Raw genomic sequence first — 23,571 nt, 5'->3', positions numbered from 1 at the left:
GCTCTCTGCGCTTGCCATCCTGAGAGCTGGCACATAATGCGCACCCGCTGACTCTCCAAAGCCCACTTCCATTTAACGCATAATTTGGCGTTGATTGGCAGTGGGTGGTAACTCCATCCCTTGGCAGCCTTGGACAATGCTTCAACCTCTCCAGGCACAGTACTACAGTGGCCAGAAGAGGTACTGCAGCACTCTGCCTCGAACTAAGTCTTGGGACCGTTCCCAATGTAAGTTCCAGTGCTCTCTGGGGACGACTCTTTGGGGATGCCCTTGTGGCGGTGTGGAGGGGTGGGGGTGGTTTGAGGGAAGGGGTAATTAGGGCATAAGGGGAGGTAGACCAGAGGGGAGGGGAGGCCAGAGTTCCCAGGTCCCAGAGGGGAGGGCAACCCAAAGGGGCCTTCAGATTGAGGCAAACTGTCCCCCCCTCCTAACACTTCCTGCCCGTGATTGTGAAAAGTTGAAGAACAGCCTGCTCTGCCCATGCAATTGCCTAAAAATCCCACTGAAATACTCTGGGCAATAGGGCAGATAATCACTTGGCTTCATAATTGTCGGCTGGCACTTTGCTGATTCGCCGACTGCAATATCGCGTAAGTGCTGTATGACGTCGGGATGCATGCCCGATGACATCTCGCCTGTCCGGGACATGTACAATTCTGCCCTGTGTAGGGGTGGAAACGGGTGCTATTATGGCTCTTTATTAGGCTGGTTGAAAAGCAGTGGATTAATTCCTTTGTCAGTGTCAGTTAATGGTCAGATGATTTTCCATTAATCAGTCATCTGTTTCAACTCGCAAGGGCAGCTAATTATTACATTATCGACATGGCATGTATTCAGTTGTTGCTTCTTGTTAATACATTGCTATACACAGGGGACGCGGTGTGGTAGTGTATTGTCACTGGACTAGTAATCCAGAGACCAAGAGTAATGCTCCACTGCAGATGGTGAAATTTGAATTCATTAAAAATCTGGAATTAAGAAGTCCAGTGATGACCGTGAAAACATTCACGATAGTCGTTAAAAACAAACAACTGGTTCACTCATATCCTTTAGGGAAGGAAACCTGACAAATTTATCTGGTTTGGTCCAAACGTGACTCCAGACCCACAGCAATGTGGTTGCCTCTTAAAGGCCCCTTCAGGGCAATTAGAGACGGGCAATTTATGCTGGTACATCCTGCATCACTCGCGTCCCATGAACGAATTAAAAAAAAACACAATTTGCTAGACCTGAGGTATAGTCTGACAGATAGTGTTAGTACAATGCTGGCCACTATGATAATGCATCTACTACAATGCAGGGCTCCCTGATTACTGTTCTGAAATGTCAACCTGGACTACGTGGAGCTGGTCTTGAACCCATTGCCTTCTGACTGAAGCAAGAGTTCTACCAACCGAGCCGTAACTGACACCTATATTAGAACAGTAACTTCACTCCAAAAAGTACTTCATTGGTTGTAAAATGCTTTGGAATGTACGCTGGTGCTATAGAAATGTAAATTCATTTCTAGTCAGGGAGCTGAGGTACAAAACAAAGAGTCCACAGAAACTGGGAATATTCATCTGTGAGAGGCAAAGGGCCAATGGAATCTTTATGGTTGGATTCAGGACCTTAGCGGGTTCAGACCATGCTTTTTTTATAAAGTTAAAGTACCTAATTCTTTTTTTCCCAATTAAGAGGCAATGTAGTGTGGCCAATCCACCTGCCCTGCCTGTCTTTGGGTTGTGGGGGTGAGACCCACGCAGACACGGGGAGAATGTGCAAACTCCACAAGGACAGTGACCCAGGGACGGGATCGAACCCAGGTCCTCGGCGCCGTGAGGCAGCAGTGCTAACCACTGCGCCACCCTGCTGCCCGAGGGTTCAAAACATCTTAGCGTCAGTGTGTTTTATGTAGTCAAGGACTCTACCAAGGAGGGGCTAATTATGCGAAGAAATTCGACAAAGATAAACACTTGAAGGAATGTTCGATAGACGAGGTGTGCGAGGAATAGGAAGAGGATATCTTCACAAAATGGTTGGCTGGACATTTGTGATTTCTCCAGTCGTGAAAGATCTTTTTTTTATTCGCCGATGTCATATTAAACTAATTAAGCTGTGTTCTTGCAAACTTTACGTAACCTTGACTCCAATCTCTCACTGTGTACACACGTTTCTTGAATCCTGCATGAACTTATTGGAGTTTTTCAGACCATTTGCAGGTTTTTAATCAAAGTTTCTCTTTCAGCTTCAAGCTGGGCCCTTCGACGAATTCCAAATTGCTACCATGCTGAAGGAGATCCTCAAAGGCTTGGACTACCTACATTCAGAGAAGAAGATCCACAGGGATATCAAAGGTAAAACTGGACTCTGCCGGGACTCTGTCCTGTGTAACGTGGTGCGAACGATTTCTCAACCTTCTCTTGTTCCTTCTCTTGCTCCTCCAGCTGCCAATGTCTTGTTGTCTGAGCAAGGTGATGTCAAACTGGCGGACTTTGGGGTGGCTGGTCAGCTGACTGACACGCAGATTAAACGGGACACCTTCGTCGGCACGCCGTTCTGGATGGCACCAGAGGTCATTCAGCAATCTGCTTATGACTCCAAGGTAAGAGTGGCACAGCAATGGCATGCAACCCTCAAAACCCACAGCACGGAAACAGGCCATTGGGTCCATCATATCTGTGCCACCCCTTTGCCAACAGCTCAAAGCTAGGTCCTGCTGTCTTCAGACCCTAATTGCCCGCAACTTGAAATATTTATCACTTTTACCCTTACAAACAATTCACTGCACAAAATCCTGTTCCCCCATCCCTGCTGTGTTGGCTGACCCCGTAACCTCCCTGTTTTAACAGTCTCATACTTAATTCCTTCTGTGCTCTCCCCCTCTACCCACCACACCCACCCTCCTGTCTCCCTTTCTCTGTAACTTCCCTCAGCCCCACAATCCCCCAACATCTCCCAATCCCCAATTGTTGGCCATGCCTTTAACAGCCGAGGGCCCTAAACTTTGTAATTCCTTCCCTAAACCTCTCGGCATCTCTCTCACACGCCCTCCTGCTTTAAGATATTCTTCGGTGTGCGGTTTGTACAGTGATTAGCACTGTTGCCTCACAGCGGCAGGAACCCAGGTTCAATTCCGGCCTTGAGTGACTGTCTGTGTGGAGTCTGCACGTTCTCGCCATGTCTGCGTGGGATTTCTCCGGGTCCAAAGATGTTCAGGTTAAGTGGATTGGCCATGCTGAAAAAGCTCCTTAGTTTCAAAAGATGTGCAGGTTAGGTGGGGTTACAGGGATAGGATGGGGGAGTGGGCCTAGGTAGGGCGCTGTTTCAGAGGGTCGATGCAGACTCGATGAGCCGAATGGCCTCCTTTTGCATTGCAGGCACTTCCATGTCCTAACATCTCAAATGTGCCTTCAGCAGCAGATTTGTTTTGGCATTCCTGAGAAGCCTCTCATAACATTTTACAACATTAAAGGCACTACTTAAATGCAAATTGTTATCCAGTAAAAAAAAATCCACACTCTGGGAACCTTCAACGTAAAGACTTTTCTCTTAACCCCTCGGTCCCTCTCAATGATTATTTTGGAGACTGGCTGGACAGTTGGTTTGTGATACAGAACAAGGCCAGCAGCGCAGGCTCAATTCGGGAATTAGTTGAGGTTATTCATGAAGGCCTGAGGTGTGGTGATCCTCAGGTTGTACAACCTCCAGTCAGCTCTTCTCTCTTCCCCCCCCCCCCCCCCCACCCCAAAGGGGAAAGCAGCCTATGGTCATCTGGGACTACGGCGACTTTATCTTACGTTTATCTTGGATTAATGACCTCTCGTCACTGATTTCAGAGCCAGACCAAGTATCATCACCCCTGTTTACTTGACATAATTTTAGACAGGCTTACAGTTGAAAGGAGGCAATTTGGCCGATCAATATCCTGCAATATCAGGGCAGCATGGTAGCATTGTGGATAGCACAATCGCTTCACAGCTCCAGGGTCCCAGGTTCAATTCCGGCTTGGGTCACTGTCTGTGTGGAGTCTGCACATCCTCCCCGTGTGTGCGTGGGTTTCCTCCGGGTGCTCCGGTTTCCTCCCACAGTCCAAAGATGTGCAGGTTAGGTGGATTGGCCATGATAAATTGCCCTTAGTGTCCAAAATTGCCCTTAGTGTTGGGTGGGGTCACTGGGTTATGGGGATAGGGTGGAGGTGTTAACCTTGGGTAGGGTGCTCTTTCCAGGAGCCGGTGCAGACTCGATGGGCCAAATAGCCTCCTTCTGCACTGTAAATTCTATAGTCCATTCAGTCCCACTCCTTTCTCCTTTTCCTGTAACCCTGCAAATCTCATTGGGCGCCATCTTTCCTTCAGCCCATAAGTGATTAGATTTCAGAAGCTCTTCATTGGCCATAATGCTCATAACAATTTACAGATATTCTGCACAATACAAGTTTTTCTCTCAATCTCCACCTTTCCTTTCTTTCTCCACCTTTCCTTTCTTTCTCCACCTTTCCTTGGTTAATTAATAGAAAGCAAAGAGTTGGGATAAATGGGTGTTTCTCTGGTTGGCAATCAGTAGCTAGTGGTGTCCCTCAGGGATCCGTGTTGGGCCCACAATTGTTCACAATTTACATAGATGATTTGGAGTTGGGGACCAAGGGCAATGTGTCCAAGTTTGCGGATGACACTAAGATGAGTAGTAAAGCGAAAAGTGCAGAGGATACTGGAAGTCTGCAGAGGGATTTGGATAGGTTAAGTGAATGGGCTAGGGTCTGGCAGATGGAATACAATGTTGACTAATGTGAGGTTATCCATTTTGGTAGGAATAACAGCAAACGGGATTATTATTTAAACGATAAAATATTAAAGCATGCCGCTGTTCAGAGAGACTTGGGTGTGCTAGTGCATGAGTCACAGAAGGTTGGTTTACAAGTGCAACAGGTGATTAAGAAGGCAAATGGAATTTTGTCCTTCATTGCTAGAGGGATGCAGTTTAAGACTAGGGAGGTTATGTTGCAATTGTATAAGGTGTTAGTGCGGCCACACCTGAAGTATTGTGTTCAGTTTTGGTCTCCTTACTTGAGAAAGGACGTACTGGCGCTGGAGGGTGTGCAGAGGAGATTCACTAGGTTAATCCCAGAGCTGAAGGGGTTGGATTATGAGGAGAGGTCGAGTAGACTGGGACTGTACTCGTTGGAATTTAGAAGGATGAGGGGGGATCTTATAGAAACATTTAAAATTATGAAGGGAATAGATAGGATAGATGCGGGCAGGTTGTTTCCACTGGCGGGTGACAGCAGAACTAGGGGACATAGCCTCAAAATAAGGGGAAGTAGATTTAGGACTGAGTTTAGGAGGAACTTCTTCACCCAAAGGGTTGTGAATCTATGGAATTCCTTGCCCAGTGAAGCAGTTGAGGCTCCTTCATTACATGTTTTTAAGGTAAAGATAGATAGTTTTTTGAAGAATAAAGGGATTAAGGGTTATGGTGTTCGGGCCGGAAAGTGGAGCTGAGTCCACAAAAGATCAGCCATGATCTAATTGAATGGCGGAGCAGGCTCGAGGGGCCAGATGGCCTACTCCTGCTCCTAGTTCTTATGTTCTTACCCCCTTCCTTCTTGCTCTTCATACTGTGGCATGAATCAGCCCATATCTGTTATTAAGCTGAACTGCAGTAATAATAATCTTTATTGTCTCAAGTAGCCTTACATAACACTGCAATGAAGTTACTGTGAAAAGCCCCTAGTCGCCACATTCCACGCCTGTTCGTTTACACTGAGGGAGAATTCAAAATGTCCAAATAATCTAATAGCACGTCTTTCGGGACTTGTGGTAGGAATCCAGAGCACCCAGAGGAAACCCACGCAGATATAAGGAGAACGTGCAGACTCCGCACAGGCAGTGACCCAAGCCGGGAATTTAACCTGGGACCCTGGTGCTGTGAAGCCATAGTGCTAACCATTATGCTACCATTGTTTCCACTGGTGGGTGAAAGCAGAACTAGGGGGCATAGCCTCAAAGTAAGGAGAAGTCGATTTAGGACTGAGCTTAGGAGGACCTTCTTCACTCAAACGGTTGTGAATCTCTGGAATTCCCAGTCCAGTGAAGGAGTTGAGGCTCCTTCATTAAATGTTTTCAAGATAAAGATAGTTTTTTGAAGAATAAAGGATAAAGAATAAAGGATGTTTGGGCCGGAGAGTGGAGCTGAGTCCACAAAAGTTCAGCCATGATCTCATTGAATGGCGGAGCAGGTTTGAAGGGCAAGATGCTCCTAGTTCTTATGTGCTGCCCATAACATTTAGTATAATGTTTTGCGCATTAGGCTGTCTTTGCGCAGTGTGTCATACGTGTCTCAGTGTCTCCCTTCTCTTGTTTTCAGGCAGACATCTGGTCATTGGGAATTACAGCCATTGAGCTGGCCAAGGGTGAGCCACCCAATTCAGACATGCACCCAATGAGGGTTCTGTTTCTCATACCCAAGAACAACCCGCCAACTTTAAGTGGAGAGTTCAGCAAGTCCTTTAAGGAGTTTGTAGACGCGTGTTTGAATAAGGACCCTTCATTTGTAAGTATCTAAGGAATTCACTCTATAGTTTTGCATTTCTGTAATTATTATTGGGGAAACCCTTCTTATTCCATGCCCCCATGACATGCTCATACCCTTTGTGCCATGGACCCTGGCTGGAGCTTGGTTTAATAATATTTTTTAAAAGCTGAAGGTTTATAACAGAATTTCCTCCATATCCTCAGAGCTCAGACCTTGTATTCTGTGCTGACAAGCAAACATTACCATGTTTAAATGCGCTCCAAATTGATTCTTGCGTTTACATTTCAGTTCATACACGGAGTAACCCAGCCCAATGCTTTGGGGACATAGGTTCAAATTCCACCTCGGTCGCTAGTGGAATTTAAATTCAATTAATAAATCTGGAATATAAAGCTACTCTCAGTAATGGTGACCATGACAACTGTCATTGATTGTTGTAAAACCCACCTAGCTCACCCTGCATTTCGTACCCAGTCTGGCTTGCAGGTGATTCCGGATCCACTGCCACATTGCTGGCTTTTGACTGCTCCCTGAAATGGTCGAGCGGGCCACTCAGTTCGAGGGCAATTGGGGTGGGTAGCAAATGCTCCCCTTGCCAGTGACGCCAACATGCCATTGAAAAAAAAAAAGTTTTTCCAAAGGCTGTTTCACACAAAGGCAAACACACTCTTAAGTGAGAGGGTGTCAGTCATAAGGAGAATTCTCCATCAGTTTGCAGGGAATCAGTACAAGTGTCCCAAGAAGCAGAGCCTACTTACCTTCCATCTCTCTTTCCATATTTGCTCAGCGTCCGACAGCCAAGGAGTTACTCAAACATAAGTTCATCATCAAAAACTGCAAGAAGACTTCTTATCTAACAGAACTGATTGACGGGTACAAGAGGTGGAAGGCAGAAGGACATAGCGATGATGACTCCAGCTCAGATGAGTCTGACTCGTAAGTACTTTTTCGTATATCACGGGAAGTCCAGTGGTTCTGTGACTGGATTATTGAACCAGAGTCCCTGATTGAACCATCCATGATTTAAATCCCACCAATATGGCTAGAGGATTTGAATTCTGTTTGAAAATAACTCTGAAAGTAAACAGAAAAGGTGGTCCCAGAAAAAGTGGCCATTGTGCTATCGGACTGTCACATAAAATGCAAGTGTTTTAATATCATCCTTTAGTGGAGGAGGCCTGCTGTCCTCACCCGTCTAGGCCTATATGTGTCTCCAGTCTCACGCCAAAGTGGTGAACTCTGGACTGCCCTCTGCATAACCAAATTATATCAAACTGCAACTGAGCAGCTTTTGAATAAGAAAAGCAGAAAGTGCTGGGAAAGCCCGACAGGCTTGGCAGCATGTGGGGAAAGAGAAACCGGGTTAACGCTTAGGGATAGTTCCAAGGAAGAACCACGGTGGACTCGGAACATTAACTCTGTTTTTCTCTCTCCCCAGATGCTGCCAGACCTGCTGAGTTCATCCAGTTTTTATTTCAGATTTTCAGCATCTCCAGTGTCTTGCTGTTATCTGAATGTTTGAAGAAGGCGGCTTGTGATAACTTTCTTGGCGCAATTAGAAACACGCAAAGGCACGGCCGCACATTGGTTAGCACTGCGGCCTCAGCGCCAGGCACCCGGGTTCAATTCCAGCCTTGGGTAACTGGCTGCGTGGAGTTTTCACGTTCTCCCCAAGCCTGCGTAGTTTTCCTCCGGGTGCTCCAGTTTCCTCTTACAGTCCAAAGATGTGCAGGTTAGGTAGAGTTGCAGGGGTAGGACAAGGGAGTGGGCCTGGGTGGGGTTCTGTATCGGAGGGTCGGTGCAGACACGGTGGGCTAAATATCTGCCTTCTGCACTGTAGGGATTCTATAGAAATGCCTGCCTTCTCAATGTCACCCACTCCCTGGGAATGATTTTCACTTAAATAACCTCCAACCTGTTGGAATCGCTATTGTGGAGCCGCATGTCTTACATAATCAGCACCTGCCACACACCTCCACCACTCCAGTTGATCATGAACAAGTGAGGATCTAGGTTTGGTCACAGCTAGACCGTTGACAGTTGCCTCAGGACCCTGATCATTGTCTGATGAGGTGTGTTGATGCTAGGACCCCACTGTGATGCCTTGCACCATCGATTAGCTGAGAAAAGGTCATTTGTGAATTGTCTCAAGCCAGGACTTGCAGGATTCAAGCAGGATCTCCACATCATTTCTTTAGATAAGGGGACCAAAAATGAATGAATCAAGAGTCTGTGTGAAAACTACACATCAGATACCTTCATATTGTACAGAAGATCCACCAATCACATTTCAAGGAAATATCAGGAGAAGCAAATCTTAACAGTGGGAATGTGGAAAGGAAAATGGGTTCAAGAATGGATTTGGGATTGGGTGGGCGATGCTGAATCGCAAAAGGTTGAATTAAATTCAATAAAGGTCAACATGGATTTGGGAAAGGATGGTCGGTATGGATTCAGGGAAGGGCAGTCACCATGACTTCAGGAATGGGAAGTTTTGCATATTGAAAACCGAGCATATGGTAAATATTGAGCTGATTATTGTTTTAGCTGCAAGAGCCCAAAATTTGTCTGAAATGGAATGCTGTAGTTATCATAGAGTCATGCAGCACAGACACAGGCCCTTCAGCCCACCATGTTTATGCTAGCCTTCAAATGTCAATCTAATCCCATTTACCGGCATTTATCCAGTAAAGGATTTGAGGATTATTTGGAATAAGTCTTTGAATGTGTCTCCGCACTGTGTGCGGAGTCTGCACGTCCTCCCCGTGTGTGCGTGGGTTTCCTCCGGGTGCTCCGGTTTCCTCCCACAGTCCAAAGATGTGCGGGTTAGGTGGATTGGCTATGCTAAATTGCCCGTAGTGTCCTAAAAAGTAAGGTTAAGGGGGGGGGGGGGGGGGGGGTTGTTGGGTTACGGGTATAGGGTGGATACGTGGGTTTGAGTAGGGTGATCATTGCTCGGCACAACATCGAGGGCCGAAGGGCCTTTTCTGTGCTGTACTGTTCTATGTTCTAATGTATCAGCTGACTGGACAAAGAGCTAGCTTTGACACTGGCCCAGAAAGAGGGTGACATTAGCCTCGAGAGGATTCAGTGTTAGGGTGTCTGCAGCTGATGCCACCTCTCAGAATCCTAAATTATGAGGGAAAGATCAAGAAATGTTCAAGTTGAAATTGAAACTTCGAGGTAACCTAAAGAGGTTTACGCCATTTCCCCTTCCCGACTGAACCAGGAAATATAGAATTATAGAATGATTTCAACAAAGTAGATCATTCTGCCCGCTTATGTTCATACTGGCTCTCTGCGAGAGCAACTCACCTAGTTCCACATTCCAACATTTTTCCTGCTTTTCCTTCAAGGAAGAAGACTAAAAGGGAGTAAATCAGAGCCCTCATAGAACAGCTCACACTGATCTAGAATAACAGCAAAACGGATTATTATTTAAAAGATAAATTATTAAAACATGCTGCTGTGCAGAGAGACCTAGGTGTGCTAGTGCATGAGTCGCAAAAAGTTGGTTTACAGGTGCAACAGGTGATTAAGAAGACTAATGGAATTTTGTCCTTCATTGCTGGAGGGATGCAGTTTAAGACTAGGGAGGTTATGCTGCAATTGTATAAGGTGTTAGTGAGGCCACACCTGGAGTATTGTGTTCAGTTTTGGTCTCCTTACCTGAGAAAGGATGTACTGGCGCTGGAGGGTGTGCAGAGGAGATTCACTAGGTTAATCCCAGAGCTGAAGGGGTTCAATTACGAGGAGAGGTTGAGTAGACTGGGACTGTACTCGTTGTAATTTAGAAGGATGAGGGGGATCTTATAGAAACATATAAAATTATGAAGGGAATATATAGGATAGATGCAGGCAGGTTGTTTCCACTGGTGTGTGAAAGCAAAACTAGGGGCCATAGCCTCAAAATAAGGGGAAGTAGATTTAGGACTGAGTTTAGGAGGAATTTCTTCACCCAAAGGGTTGTGAATCTATGGAGTTCCTTGCCCAGTAAAGCTGTTGAGGCTCCTTCATTAAATATTTTAAAGATAAAGATAGATAGTTTTTTGAAGAATAAAGGGATTAAGGGTTATGGTGTTCGGGCCGGAAAGTGGAGCTGAGTCCACAAAAGATCAGCCATGATCTCATTGAATGGCGGAGCAGGCTCGAGGGGCCAGATGGCCTACTCCTGCTCCTAGTTCTTATGTTCTTATAATTTAAGATGCCATAATAAAAAGCAGGAACGCTTTAAGACACATTCCCTGTGCTTGGTCCCACCTTTGAGAAGAGGCGCTGGATAAAAAAAACTCCTTCTGGGAGGCCAGGCAAATTAGTGTAGAACGTCTGTAGCATCTTGGCCAAATGCAGTGGTGCATAGGCCTCAAAGAAAGTCACTTCTGGACCTTTTGTCAATTACATTGTCACTTCTGACTGAATGTTATGTCTCCTGAGTGGATGTGTTGTTTCACATTGTTAATCTTGACTGGGTGGATGTTAATTTATTGCTATAATAGACTGGCAAACTGGTTGGTATTTCTGCTCCAGCTCTGTGCACGCTAGAAGAATAGATTCTCATCACTAACTCCGTTTTTTTTGTCATTCTTGAGCACTGTCAAAGCGCTGGACAAACTCATCATGGCGTTCGTATGGGGGGGTAAAAATGCTAGGATCCCAAAGAAGGTCTTACAAAAAACAAAAACCAGGGGAGGGTTAGCCCTCCCGAATCTACAATTCTACCACTAGGCAGCAACAGCCGAGCGAGTAAGGGGATGGATCCAGGAGCCAGAAGCTGAGTGGGTGCGTGCGGAGGAGGCCTCCTGCATGGGAACCTCCCTCCGGGCCCTCGCCACGGCAGCACTCCCATCCCCACCCAAAAAACACTCCAGCAGCCCAGTGGTGACAGCCACCCTCCAATCCTGGAACCAACTGCGGCAGCAACTTGGCCTGACCAAAATGTCGAACAGGGCTCCCATCTGCAACAACCATAGGTTCAAACCAGCACTGACCGACGCCACCTTCAAAAGGTGGAGGCAGGACGGGGGAACACTGACAGTCAGGGACCTATACACGGACGACAGGATCGCAACACTGGACGAACTGACAGAGAAATTTCAGCTAGCTGGGGGGAACGAGCTACGGTACCTGCAGCTCAAAAACTTCCTACGAAAGGAGACAAGGACGTACCCACAACCGCCACGACAGACACTACTGGAAGACCTACTGGACGCAAGTATCCTAGAGAAAGGGAACTGTAGTGACATGTATGACCGACTGGTAGATAGGGACGACACCGTACTGGACGCAACAAGGAGGAAGTGGGAGGACGACCTGGGGATGGAGATAGGGTGGGGACTCTGGAGCGAAGCACTGCATAGGGTCAACTCCACCTCCACGTGCGCAAGGCTCAGCCTGACGCAACTAAAAGTGGTACATAGAGCCCACTTAACAAGAACCCGTATGAGTCGGTTCTTCCCGGAGGTGGAAGACAGATGTGAGCGGTGCCAAAGAGGCCCGGCCAACCACGCCCACATGTTCTGGTCTTGCCCCAGACTTGTGGAGTACTGGACAGCCTTCTTCGAGGCTATGTCCAAAGTGGTGGGGGTGAGGGTGGAGCCATGCCCGATAGTGGCGGTCTTCGGGGTTTCAGACCAGCCAGATCTATTCCTGGGGAGGAGGGCGGACGCCCTTGCCTTTGCCTTCCTGATCGCCCGCCGTAGAATCCTGTTTGGCTGGCGGTCAGCAGCACCGCCCAGAGCTGCGGACTGGCTGTCCGACCTCTCGGAATCTCTCCAAATGGAGAAAATCAAATTTGCCATCCGAGGGTCGGACGACGGCTTCCACAGAACGTGGGAGCCATTCATGCAACTGTTCCGGGACCTGTTTGTGGCCAATGTACAAGAGGAAGAATAGTCGGGGGAAGGTAGCGGGAGGGGGGGGGGGATACAGGTTCGTTACGGGGGTTCGATGGCTAGCTAAGGCCCAAAACCAAGCTAAATAAACATGTTGAGGGGGGGGGGGGGGGGGGGGAGGGGGGGGGGCGCAGTTACTACTACGAAGATGCTTACCTGTAAATATGTATGTTAATTTTTGCGTGTTTGGTTTTTTTTTTTTTTGTTTTGTCTCTCTCTCCTAACAATTTGTAATTTGTTCAATATAAAATATGAAAACTGAATAAAAACATTTATAAAAAAAAATTCTTGAGCACTGTTAGAACTAGGGGCTTTTCACAGTAACTTCATTTGAAGCCTACTTGTGACAATAAGAAATTTTCATTTCATATTCTTGGCATACTAGCTGTCAGTGAACAGGATATTTTTAAAACAGGAAATTAATAACGCAATAGCAGCAACCAATCGGATTGTAAAATCAGAAAATGCTGGAAAATCTCAGTAGATCTGGCAGCATCTGTGGAGAAAGAAACAGAGCTAATGTTTTGAGTCCACATGACTCGTCATCAGTGCTAAAGAGGGGGAGAATGTGATGGATCTTATACTGTTTAAGAGGAGGCAGAGCAAAATAAAACATTGAGGATAGGTGGGAGCTTGGAGAGATTTGACAAAAATGTCATGGGCACAAGACAAAGGGAGTGATCAGGGTCGAGTTAACGACTAAAGAAGGTGCTGTTAGTGACATAAAGGTTTGATAATAAAACATGTTCATATACAACTAATCTGATATCACTTTCAGTCATTTACCCAGAATCACAGGTACGAACACACATGGAGAGTGATGCACATGCTGAGACACACATGCATGGGCACGTGCAAACAAGTGCGCACACATACATACACACACGCATGTGCACCAAGAACGCATCCACATCAACACACCATACACACAAGACACTGACAGGCACATGTGCACAGACACATTCTTCAAATTCTACTCACATCTGTTGTATCATCCTACCGTTGAAGCTGTTGACAAATATTTGGGTTGAAGCGTTGGCCCTCTGAGATAAACTATTTTTAATGACGTTGGTTAAGGGATAAATATTGGCCAAGTCACTAGGGAGAACTGCCGTACAATCTCAGATATGACAGCTGGACAATGTAGCACTCCCCAAGTATAAACAGAGCATGTTAGCCAACATTTAGTGCTCTGGAATGGGACTTTTAAATCACAGTCTTCTGAGTCAGAGGTTAGACTGCTACCCATTGAACCATAGCTGTCATGAGGCTCGGAACCATTCGCAAAGACTTGATTACGAATGCTCTGAAAATCATTTCCTCCTGTGGGATGTTGTGTAATTCCTTACTTGCCTTTCCCAAGTACACTCTCCATTGTGAGGTGTGCAAAGTTATCCCAAGTCCAAACTGGAAATATCCTGTCTTTGGGCAGGTCATTGGCCAGTGGCGGTTTGGAAAAAGTCACGGCCTAGTGTATACTGCTCCGTATGGAGCAAGCTGACCTCGGTGGCAGCAGCAGTGCGCGTATAGTGTCAAGCAGGGTTCGTGGGTGAGACCTTCCCGTGGTTGAAGAGCCTGTCTATGAACGAGAAGGTAACATTCACACTTCTGAAGAGATGCCACGTGGACCTTTGACCTTTGCTTTTTTTTTCTCCTTTAGTGGAAGTAATGACAAGGAGAATAAAAATGCCAAACCCATCGAGTGGTCCTTCACCACAGTTCGAAAGAAACCTGACCAAAAGAAACTGCAGAATGGAACAGTAAGTAACTAAATGTTCTCCGCAAGGAACGGCCTGCTACTCCTCCCTCCATACACTTCCTTCTGAATTCATTTAGAATAGGGCTGTTTAATTTGCAAAAGAGCAGCAGGTTGTGAAGGAAAGATATTCCACAGAGACCCGAGGGATGAGCAGCTGAGAAGCTAATGTATTTGATGGAGGAAGCCCAGCAGAGTCCAAACTGCGCGCAGCAAGTTCCCACCAAATATCAGGCGAGAATGATTGGCTAATCTAATTTACTGGTGTTAGTGGACAGAGCAACACTGGTTAGGACACCGGGGAGAGGTCTCCTGCTGCTGTTTAAATAGTGGAGTGGGATCTCTCATGACCATCTAAGAACATCCTGTCTGAATGGCCTCGCCACCTAAAGTGCCGAACCCTCTCAGCACTGCCTGGGAATGTCGGCTAGGATTTTATGTTTGGCGTTCTGGAGTGGAATTCCAACTCCGTACTTCATGTCAGCAGTGAAGTGTGAATGGTGTGAGAGGAAATAGAGACAGATTTTGCCAAACGTTCTTGTTTCAAGGATTGTACACTGTAGTCACTGGTCCAGTCTGAGTTGCCTCCGCCAGTATTTTCACACTCATCTAAGCAGCTGTTAACATTTTCATTCTACCGCTCTATAGGACCAAGACCTCAAGAAGTTATCAACGTGTTTATCGACCGTGATTGCTCCTCTATTTGCTGAGGTGGGTGAAATGCTGAGGCTGCTTGTCAGGGTGTGCCTGCTTTATTTTTACAAGAGGGAGTATTCAGGACAGGACTAAAACCCATGCATCTTTCTCAAACCAGCTTAAAGAACAGGAAAGAGGTGACGCAGTGAAGACTGAAGCAATAAACGAACTTGAAAAAAGCATCAACATGGTGGAAGCAAGCTGCCCAGGAATCACAGAGAAGATGATAAAGAAACTAATAGACAGGTTTCAGAGGTTAGTGCCATGTTGGGAAATATTTGAATACTGATCCTCTGTTTAGTCACAGATTAGTTAATAATAAATCTGAATAGGGCAGCACGGTGACGCAGTGGTAGCACTGCAGTCTCACGACGCCGAGGTTCGATCCCGGCTCTGGGTCACTGGCCGTGTGGCGTTTGCACATGCTCCCCGTGTTTCCGTGGGTTTCGCCCCCACAACTCAAAGATGTGCAAGGTAGGTGGATTGAACATGCTAAATTGCCCCTTAATTGGAAAAAATGATTGGGTACTCTCAAATTAAAACAAAAATAAATAAATCTGAGGTTATTTATTGAGATATTTGTTTAGCTGTATTGGTATTTATTTTTCTTTATCGTCCGATCTTTCTAAACTTAAATAAATCCATGCTCGTAAACATCTGTGGAGCAGTAATATCAATCGATTCACAGCTTCACAAATTGCATCAATTTCTAACTCAGGAACCTATAACCAGCACTGAAACCTTCTGAGAACTCTGGTCTCTTGCACAAACTCTTAACATATTTCCCCCTCTCACATTGCCCCACTATTGTGGATCAAGCCTTTGGCCCTAAGCCCTGAATTCCCTCTGTAACCCTCTTGTGATCAATGGGCGGCACAGTGGTTAGCACTGCTGCCTCACAGCTCCAGGGTCCCTGGTTCAATTCTGGCTTCGGTGACTGTCTGTGTGGAGTTTGCAGTTTCTCCCCGTGTCTGATTGGATTTCCTCCCGGTGCTCCAGTTTCCTCCCACAGTCCAAAGATGTACAGGTTAGGTAGATTGGTCATGATAATATGCCCCTTAGTGCCCAAAAGGTGAGATGGGGTTACGGGGATAGGGTAGAGACATGGGGTTGAGTCGGGTTCTCTTTCCAAGGGCCTGTGCAGACTCGATGGGCCGAATGGCCTCCTTCTGCACCATAAAGTCTATGATTCGAAGTGTTTGGTCACATACAGTGGCAGTGGCTTAGCTTAGATTGTTGTTGGACTAGTAATCCAGAAATTCAAGGTGATTTTCTGGGGTTCGAGTCCCACCATGGCAGATGATGACATTTGAATTCAATGAAAATCTGGAATTATTGTCAGAACAACCCACCTGGTTCACCAATCTCCTTTTAGGGAAGGAGTTCAGGCATCCTTACCTCGCCTCGCCTTCATATAACTCCAGTTCCACACCAGTGACTCTTAATGCTAGCCCAACCAGCGATGCCCACATCTCGTGAATGTATATAGAAGATATATACCAATGTACAAATTAGAAGCAGGAGTAGGCCATTCAGCCCCTGGAGCCTGTCCCGCCATTCAGTAAGATCGAAGCTGATTTAATTGTGGTCTTCAATTCCACATTCCACCTCCTTCACGTTTTAGCCAACAATCTATATACAGCTGCCTTAAAAATATTCAATGACCCAGACTCCACGCTGTGGGGAAAGAGAATTCCAAAGGCTCACGACCATCTAAGGGGAAAATAAATTCTTATCTCCATCCTAAATGGGAGAAGCCCTCATTTTTAAACTGTGTCCTTGGTTCTAGTCTCTCCCATGAGGGGAGACATCCTTGGCGGGATTTCCCCCTACCAGGTGGGGCGGGGGTCCCTGCGTAGCAGAGTGGCGCCAACCACTCCGGCGTCGGGCCTCCCCAAAGGTGCGGATTTCTCCGCACCTTTAGGGGCTAGGCCCGTGCCGGAGTGGTTGGCGCCACGCCGACTGGCGGCAAAACCGGCACCAATGGCCTTTAACGCCGGCCGGCGTCGGGGCTGGCCGAAAGGCCTTCACCGGTTTGTACATGCGCCGGTGCGTCAGCGGCCGCTGACGTCACCACCGGCGCATGCGCGGTAGGGGGGGATCTCTTCCACCTCCGCCATGGTGGAGGCCGTGGCGGCGGCGGAAGAAAAAGAATGCCCCCACAGCACTGGCCTGCCCGCCGATCGGTGGGCCCCGATCGCGGGCCAGGCCACCGTTGGGGCACCCCCCTGGTCCGATCGCCCAGGGCCCGCTCGCGCCGCCAATCCCGCCGCCACCAGAGGTGGTTGAAACCACGTCGGCGGGAGAGGCCTGTCAGCGGCGGGACTTCGGCCCCATCGCGGGCCGGAGAATCGCCACGGGGGGGTACGCCGATCGGCGCGGCGCGATTCCCAATTCCCGGGTGGCGGAGAATTCCGGCCACGGCGGGGGCGGGATTTACGCCGCCCCCGGGCGATTCTCCAACCCTGCGAGGGGTTGGAGAATTCCGCCCCCTTTCAGTATCCACCCTGTCAAGACCCTGAGGATCTTACATGCTTCAATAAGATCACCTCTCAACTTCTAAACTCCAGTGGATATAGGCCCTGCCTTCCCAACTTTACTTTATAAGATAACCCCCTTCGTCCCAGGTGTGATTCTCATCTGAACTGCTTCCAATGCATTTTTGTCCTTCCTTAAATACGGACATCAAAACTATATACAACACCCCTATATACAATATCGGCCGGGAATCTCCGTCCGTTCCCGGCAGCGGGATTTTCCGGTCCCACTGCAGTGAATGGGAAATTTGGCTGAGTGCCAAATTCCACGTCGTCGCCCGCAGCGGTGGCGAGGCGGACCCGTGATTGAAAATCCCGGCAATGGCCTCACCAACGCTCTGTACAACTGTAGCAAAACATCCCCACTTTAATATTTCATTCCCCTTGAAATAAATGAAAACATTCCATTTACCTTCCTAATCACGTGCTGTAGCTGTATACTAACTTTTCTAATTAATCCTAACATTTCCTTCTTGTGTGTGTTAACTTTGTCTCCTGCGGAGCACCATGGCATGGTGCTACATGAGTGCAAAGTTTTGTTGTTGTGGTAATGGCTAAAAACACAAGAAAAGTTCTCGTCATGTTCCTTCTACTTATAGACTTCCCTTTGTTTTGCATTCCCTTTATCTCTATGAAACATTTGTCCTGATCTTATCAGATCTTGAAAATTGTATGTATGCAAAGTCTACCCTTCATTTGCATGGCCAAACCACAGCTAAACTGTTGGGGCATGCCCCAGTGAATAAGTAACATTTGGGGGACAAAATTGAAAGCGTCGCTTCCTGCTGTTCTATCGTCCAACCCAGAGCCAGGAATCTACCAGGTGTTGCCAATCCGCAAACAGTCCTCAGCAGCAGCAATCAGCCTCTTGGCTATACTTGGGATGTGCCTTTTGAACAAAGGTTACATTATGTGGCTTTAAAGGGGAAGGGCAAGGGTAATAAACATTGCTCCCAACTGAGCAGCGAGATAATACGTTGTAATCTCTGAGATAACGCCCTCTCACAAAATAACAGATCTCCCTATTGATATAGAACAGTACAGCACAGAACAGGCCCTTCGGCCCTCGATGTTGTGCCGAGCAATGATCACCCTACTCAACCCCACGTATCCACCCTACACCCGTAACCCAACAACCCCCCCTTAATCTTACTTTTAAGGACACTATGGGCAATTTAGCATGGCCAATCCACCTAACCCGCACATCTTTGGACTGTGGGAGGAAACCGGAGCACCCGGAGGAAACCCACGCACACACGGGGAGGACGTGCATACTCCGCACAGTCAGTGACCCAGCCGGGAACCGAACCTGGGACCCTGGAGCTGTGAAGCATTTATGCTAACCACAATGCTACCGTGCTGCCTGAGCACCACCAGGAAGGATCCATTAGCAGGAACACAGGATAGTTATTTTCAACATCTGGAAGATTTCCATGAAATAACTAAATAATACTCTCATTGATTCAATGGATTCTTCAAGTCGAGTATTTCCTCTGGAGTTATTCGGACTACAGTGGAAATCTGTTTTACAATCGTGTGGCAGCACAGACAGCGTCGCTCCAGGGACTTGCTCCAGTAAAGCATGGTGGCACAGTGTTAGCACTGCTGCCTCGCAGCTTTAGGGACCCGGGTTCGATTCTGGCCTCGGGTGACTACCTGTGTGGAGCTTGCACTTCCTCCCCGGGTCTGCGTGGGTTTCCTCCGGGTGCTCCGGTTCCCTCCCACAGTCCAAAAATGTGCACGTTAGGTGGATTGGCTATGCTAAATTGCCCCTCAGTGTCCAAAAATTAGGTGGGGTTACGGGGATATGGTGGAGGCGTTCGATGTAGGTGAAGCTCTGGCCTTGCTGCTGTAGTTATTTATAGTGATTGGTTTAGTGACAGTTTCCTCTATTCTGATTAACCAGAGTTACAGCAGTCTAGCACAAGGTTTAACTAACAGGCTGCTCGCTGTCCTCCATGTTGGATCTTGCCCATTGCGACTGACTCACGTTGGACAGCACAGTGCTCACCGGCGATCCCAGCTAGTGCTGGATTCCAGTAGAAACTCCTCTCGGTCTGAGGAGGTGGCTGCATTGCTGCTGGACTAGTGATCCAGGGATCCAGCGTAATGCTCTGGGGAGCCGGGTTCAAATGGCAGATGGTGAAATTTGAATTCAATAAATCAAAAAATCTGGAACTAAGAAGTCTAATGATGACCATGAAACCATTCTCGATAGTTGTTCACTCGTGTGCTTCAGGAAAGGAAATCTGTCGCCCTTACCTGGTCCAGCCTGCATGTCACTCCAGATCTACAGCAATGTGGTTGACTCTTAAATTCTACAATGGCCCAGCAAGCCCTTCAGTTCAAAGGCAAAGTGGTTTTTCACAGTAACTTCATTGAAGCCTACTTGTGACAATAAGCGATTTTCATTCATTTCATTAGGGATGGGCAATAAATTCTGGTTGTTGTTTGTCATACTCACTTCTGATCATAATGCATTTCAGGGGGGAATAAAAAAACTGATGTTGCAAAGGTTCAGTCGGCACTTTGAGATGAGGTAGGAAACTTGTTCTTTCACTGGATTCACGGTATTACCAGTGTTGTTCAATCTCAGTCAACAGGAGGTAAAAATAATGATGAAGCATATGAGGCTAAAAAGGAATATGCAATTTATAATTCATTACCTCACAAGAGGAGTGTGCCTTTGGCTCAGTGACAGTGAATCCCATGTGACTTGGCAGGAAACCCCATTCCAGACATTCCCAGAGAGTGGAGACCAGAATTCCAGCTCTCAATTGAAGCTAGCGGGGTGCTCTGATGGCTGTGAGTGAGCTTCCCTTATAGTATGGGCTGTTTGAGCTTGTACAGCCATCCTGCTGAGTCGGTCTAAACCCCCTCCCCAGCTCACAATCAAAATGACCGATTAATAATAATTATTATTAATTATAGATTAGTGACATGAATCACACCCACAAGCTGAGTTATGTGGGATTTCCACAGTCACATGACTGATGCTTCCTCTAACAGATGCTGTGTTTAAATCTTGCCTATTTGTCTTTTTAGAGTAAACATAAATTTCAGTAGAAAACGTGCAGCACCATCAATGTCCACAAGGCTCTCAGCTATCCGCCCACTTCCATAGAATTAGAACCGTAGAATCCATAGAATTCCTACAGCGCTGAAGGAGGCCATTCACCCCATCGAGTCTGCACTGACCCTCTGACAAAACACCCCATCTAAGCCCACTCCCCTGCCCTATCCCCCGTAACCCAATAACCCCACCTAACATGCAGATCTTTGGGCACTGGGGGCAATTTTTTATAATCTTTACTGTCACAAGTATGCTTACATTAGCACTGCAGTGAAGTTACTGTGAAGCGCTCCTAGTCGCCACGTTCCGGCGCCTGTTCGATACACAGAGGCAGAATTCAGAATGTCCAAATTACCTAACAACCCGTCTTTCATGGCTTGTGGGAGGAAACCAGAGTGCCTGGAGGAAACCCACGCAGACACAGGGAGAAAGTGCAGACTCCACATAGACAGTGACCCAAGCCAGAATCGAACCTGGGACCCTGGAGCTGTGAAGCAACAGTGCTACCCACTGTACTATCATGCTGCCCTGCATGGCCAATCCACCTTATCTGCGCATCTTTGGACTGTGGGAGGAAACCGGAGCACCCCGGAGGAAACCTACGCAGAAACAGCACGAAAGTGCAAACTCCACACGGCAGTCACCCAAGGCCGAAATTGAACCCGGGGTCCCTGGCTCTGTGAGGCAGCAGTGCTAACCACTGTGCTTCTTCATATAATGCCTCATTTAATTGTGTCGAAATCACACTTAAATTAAACATAGAACATAGAACAGTACAGCACAGAACAGGCCCTTCGGCCCTCAATGTTGTGCCGAGCCATGATCACCCTACTCAAACCCACGTATCCACCCTATACCCCCCCTTAACCTTACTTTTATTACGACACTACGGGCAATTTAGCATGGCCAATCCACCTAACCCGCACATCTTTGGACTGTGGGAGGAAACCGGAGCACCCGGAGGAAACCCACGCACACAGGGGGAGGATGTGCAGACTCCACACAGACAGTGACCCAGCCGGGAATCGAACCTGGGACCCTGGAGCTGTGAAGCATTTATGCTAACCACCATGCTACCCTGCTGCCCGACAATTAACAGTGCAAAAAGTACCAGAAGGCTTCTATGCTTTTATATTGGGATGTGTAAGTAAAGTCGCCACAGTCTCAGATGACCATAGGCTATTTTCTCCTTTGAAGGCGAGAGCTGGTGAATGGCGATTTAACCTGAGGATCACTGACTGGTAGGGGGCAGGATTTATTACTCATTGCCCTACTTGCTTAAGATGCAGCAGAGTGGCTTGTGGCTACGTCAGAGGGCAGTAGAGCGTCAATCACATTGAGCGTGGGATTGGGTCACATGTAGAACGGACTAGGTAAGGGCTCAGGGTTTCTTTTCTGAAAGAAAATTAGTGGGCCAGTTGAGTATTTACAACAGTCCAACAGCTTCATGGCCATTTTTATTGCCACCATATTTACACTTCCAGACTTTACATAAAAAGTTAGAAGTTCTTGAACAGGGCAGCACGGTGGCCTAGTGGTTAGCACAACCGCCTCACGGCGCTAAGGTCCCAGGTTCGATCCCGACTCTGGGTCACTGTCCGTGTGGAGTTTGCACATTCTCCCCGTGTCTGCGTGGGTTTCGCCCCCACAACCCAAAAATGTGCAGAGTAGGTGGATTGGCCATGCTAAATTGCCCCTTAATAGAAAAAATAATTGGGTAATCTAAATTTATAAAAAAAAAGTTCTTGAACTGAATTTCAACCTCATGCCGTTGCCATGGATTGTGCAGTCCTATTCATGACTCCAAACCTGGACTGTGTTCCTGTGGAAGCTTCTGGAACTGTCCTGTATGATTTGAAATGGACACTCACAAGGTGGCTAAGATGGTTACCAATTGCCAAGCGATCATTACAGTGTTAGCACAGAATATCTCAAGTTTCCAGAAAGTTCTTTATTCCTAATTTTGGGAAGAGGTAGTTACCCTTGAACAGACATGCCTACACAAATACCCCTTTGAGGAATTCACACCTATTGTTTGGCTATTTCTCTCAACACAGAATTAGCAAGCCTCTAGACTTCTCATCTCCAAGATCACAAAAGAGAGCTGAAGGGACCAATTATCCACAGAATACGTGTGAAAGCGCCTTCTGTGTCCTATTGCACTTTGGACTTCGATACCATTCTGGTTAAAGTAAGAAGTCTTACAACACCAGGTTAAAGTCCAACAGGTTTGTTTCCAACACGAGCTTTCGGAGCACTGCTCCTTCCTCAGGTGAGTCACTCACCTGAGGAAGGAACAGTGCTCCGAAAGCTCGTGTTGGAAACAAACCTGTTGGAACTTAACCTGGTGTTGTAAGACTTCTTACTGTGCTCACCCCAGTCCAACGCCGGCATCTCCACATCATTCTGGTTAAACAATACCAGCATTGGTCATTTGACTGAAACCAGCTGGGGATGGCAAGTTTTGATCCAAAAAAGACCTGAGCAGTTTGCACAAAAACACCAAAAAGGCAACTGCTGCAGATGAGGCAGTGTCATGTTTACCTTTTAAGTATCCAGAGGCTGCAAAGCCTGATTCCTAAATCCAAATCCACCTGTAAAAACATTGAACCTCCTGATACGGAAGCCACAAATTGCCTAAACTCACGACCTGCCGAATATTCACCACTTCGGGGGAATCCTACAAGAATCCAGGGGCGAAATTCTCCGTGGACCGTCGTGACGCCGATTTCCGGCGAGCAAAAGCGGTGCAGTTGACTCCGGCGTCGGGTCCTTTTAGGCCGCTAATCTCCGTTCCCGGAGGGGCCAGCATCGGACCGACGCCATACGCGTCATTTTAACGCGCTGCAGAAGTGGCGCGTTGAGAGAGAGGACGGGTAACGGCGTGGGGAGAGGGGGGGGGAGAGGGAGGAGAGAGGGGGGGGGGAGAGGAGGAGAGGGGGGGGGGGAGAGGAGGAGAGGGGGGGGGGAGAGGAGGAGAGGGGGGGAGCGGAGGAGAGAGGGGGGGAGCGGAGGAGAGGAGGGGGGGGAGCGGGAGGAGGAGGGGGAGGGAGCGGAGGACGAGAGGGGGGGAGCGGAGGAGAGAGGGGGGGAGCGGAGGAGAGG

General features: G+C 47.5%; 1 protein-coding gene across 1 annotated transcript in view; it reads left to right on the top strand.

The window, feature by feature from the left end:
* The window catches only part of stk26 (serine/threonine protein kinase 26), a 116,265-nt gene extending 101,087 nt beyond the window's left edge, over nucleotides 1–15,178 (top strand). Inside the window, exons 4-10 of the mRNA XM_038775477.1 lie at nucleotides 2,228–2,336; nucleotides 2,427–2,584; nucleotides 6,346–6,531; nucleotides 7,301–7,449; nucleotides 14,065–14,164; nucleotides 14,809–14,871; nucleotides 14,975–15,178. Of these exons, the coding sequence (XP_038631405.1) occupies nucleotides 2,228–2,336; nucleotides 2,427–2,584; nucleotides 6,346–6,531; nucleotides 7,301–7,449; nucleotides 14,065–14,164; nucleotides 14,809–14,871; nucleotides 14,975–15,145 (936 nt within the window). The 3' untranslated portion in view covers nucleotides 15,146–15,178. The remainder of the gene's footprint in view (nucleotides 1–2,227; nucleotides 2,337–2,426; nucleotides 2,585–6,345; nucleotides 6,532–7,300; nucleotides 7,450–14,064; nucleotides 14,165–14,808; nucleotides 14,872–14,974) is intronic.
* The last annotated feature ends 8,393 nt before the right edge of the window (nucleotides 15,179–23,571 follow it).

Source organism: Scyliorhinus canicula, chromosome 17 (genome assembly GCF_902713615.1).
Source record: "Scyliorhinus canicula chromosome 17, sScyCan1.1, whole genome shotgun sequence".
Lineage (NCBI taxonomy): Eukaryota > Metazoa > Chordata > Chondrichthyes > Carcharhiniformes > Scyliorhinidae > Scyliorhinus > Scyliorhinus canicula.
The sequence above is the reverse complement of the archived record's forward strand: the minus strand, read 5'-3'. Positions and strand labels throughout refer to the sequence as shown.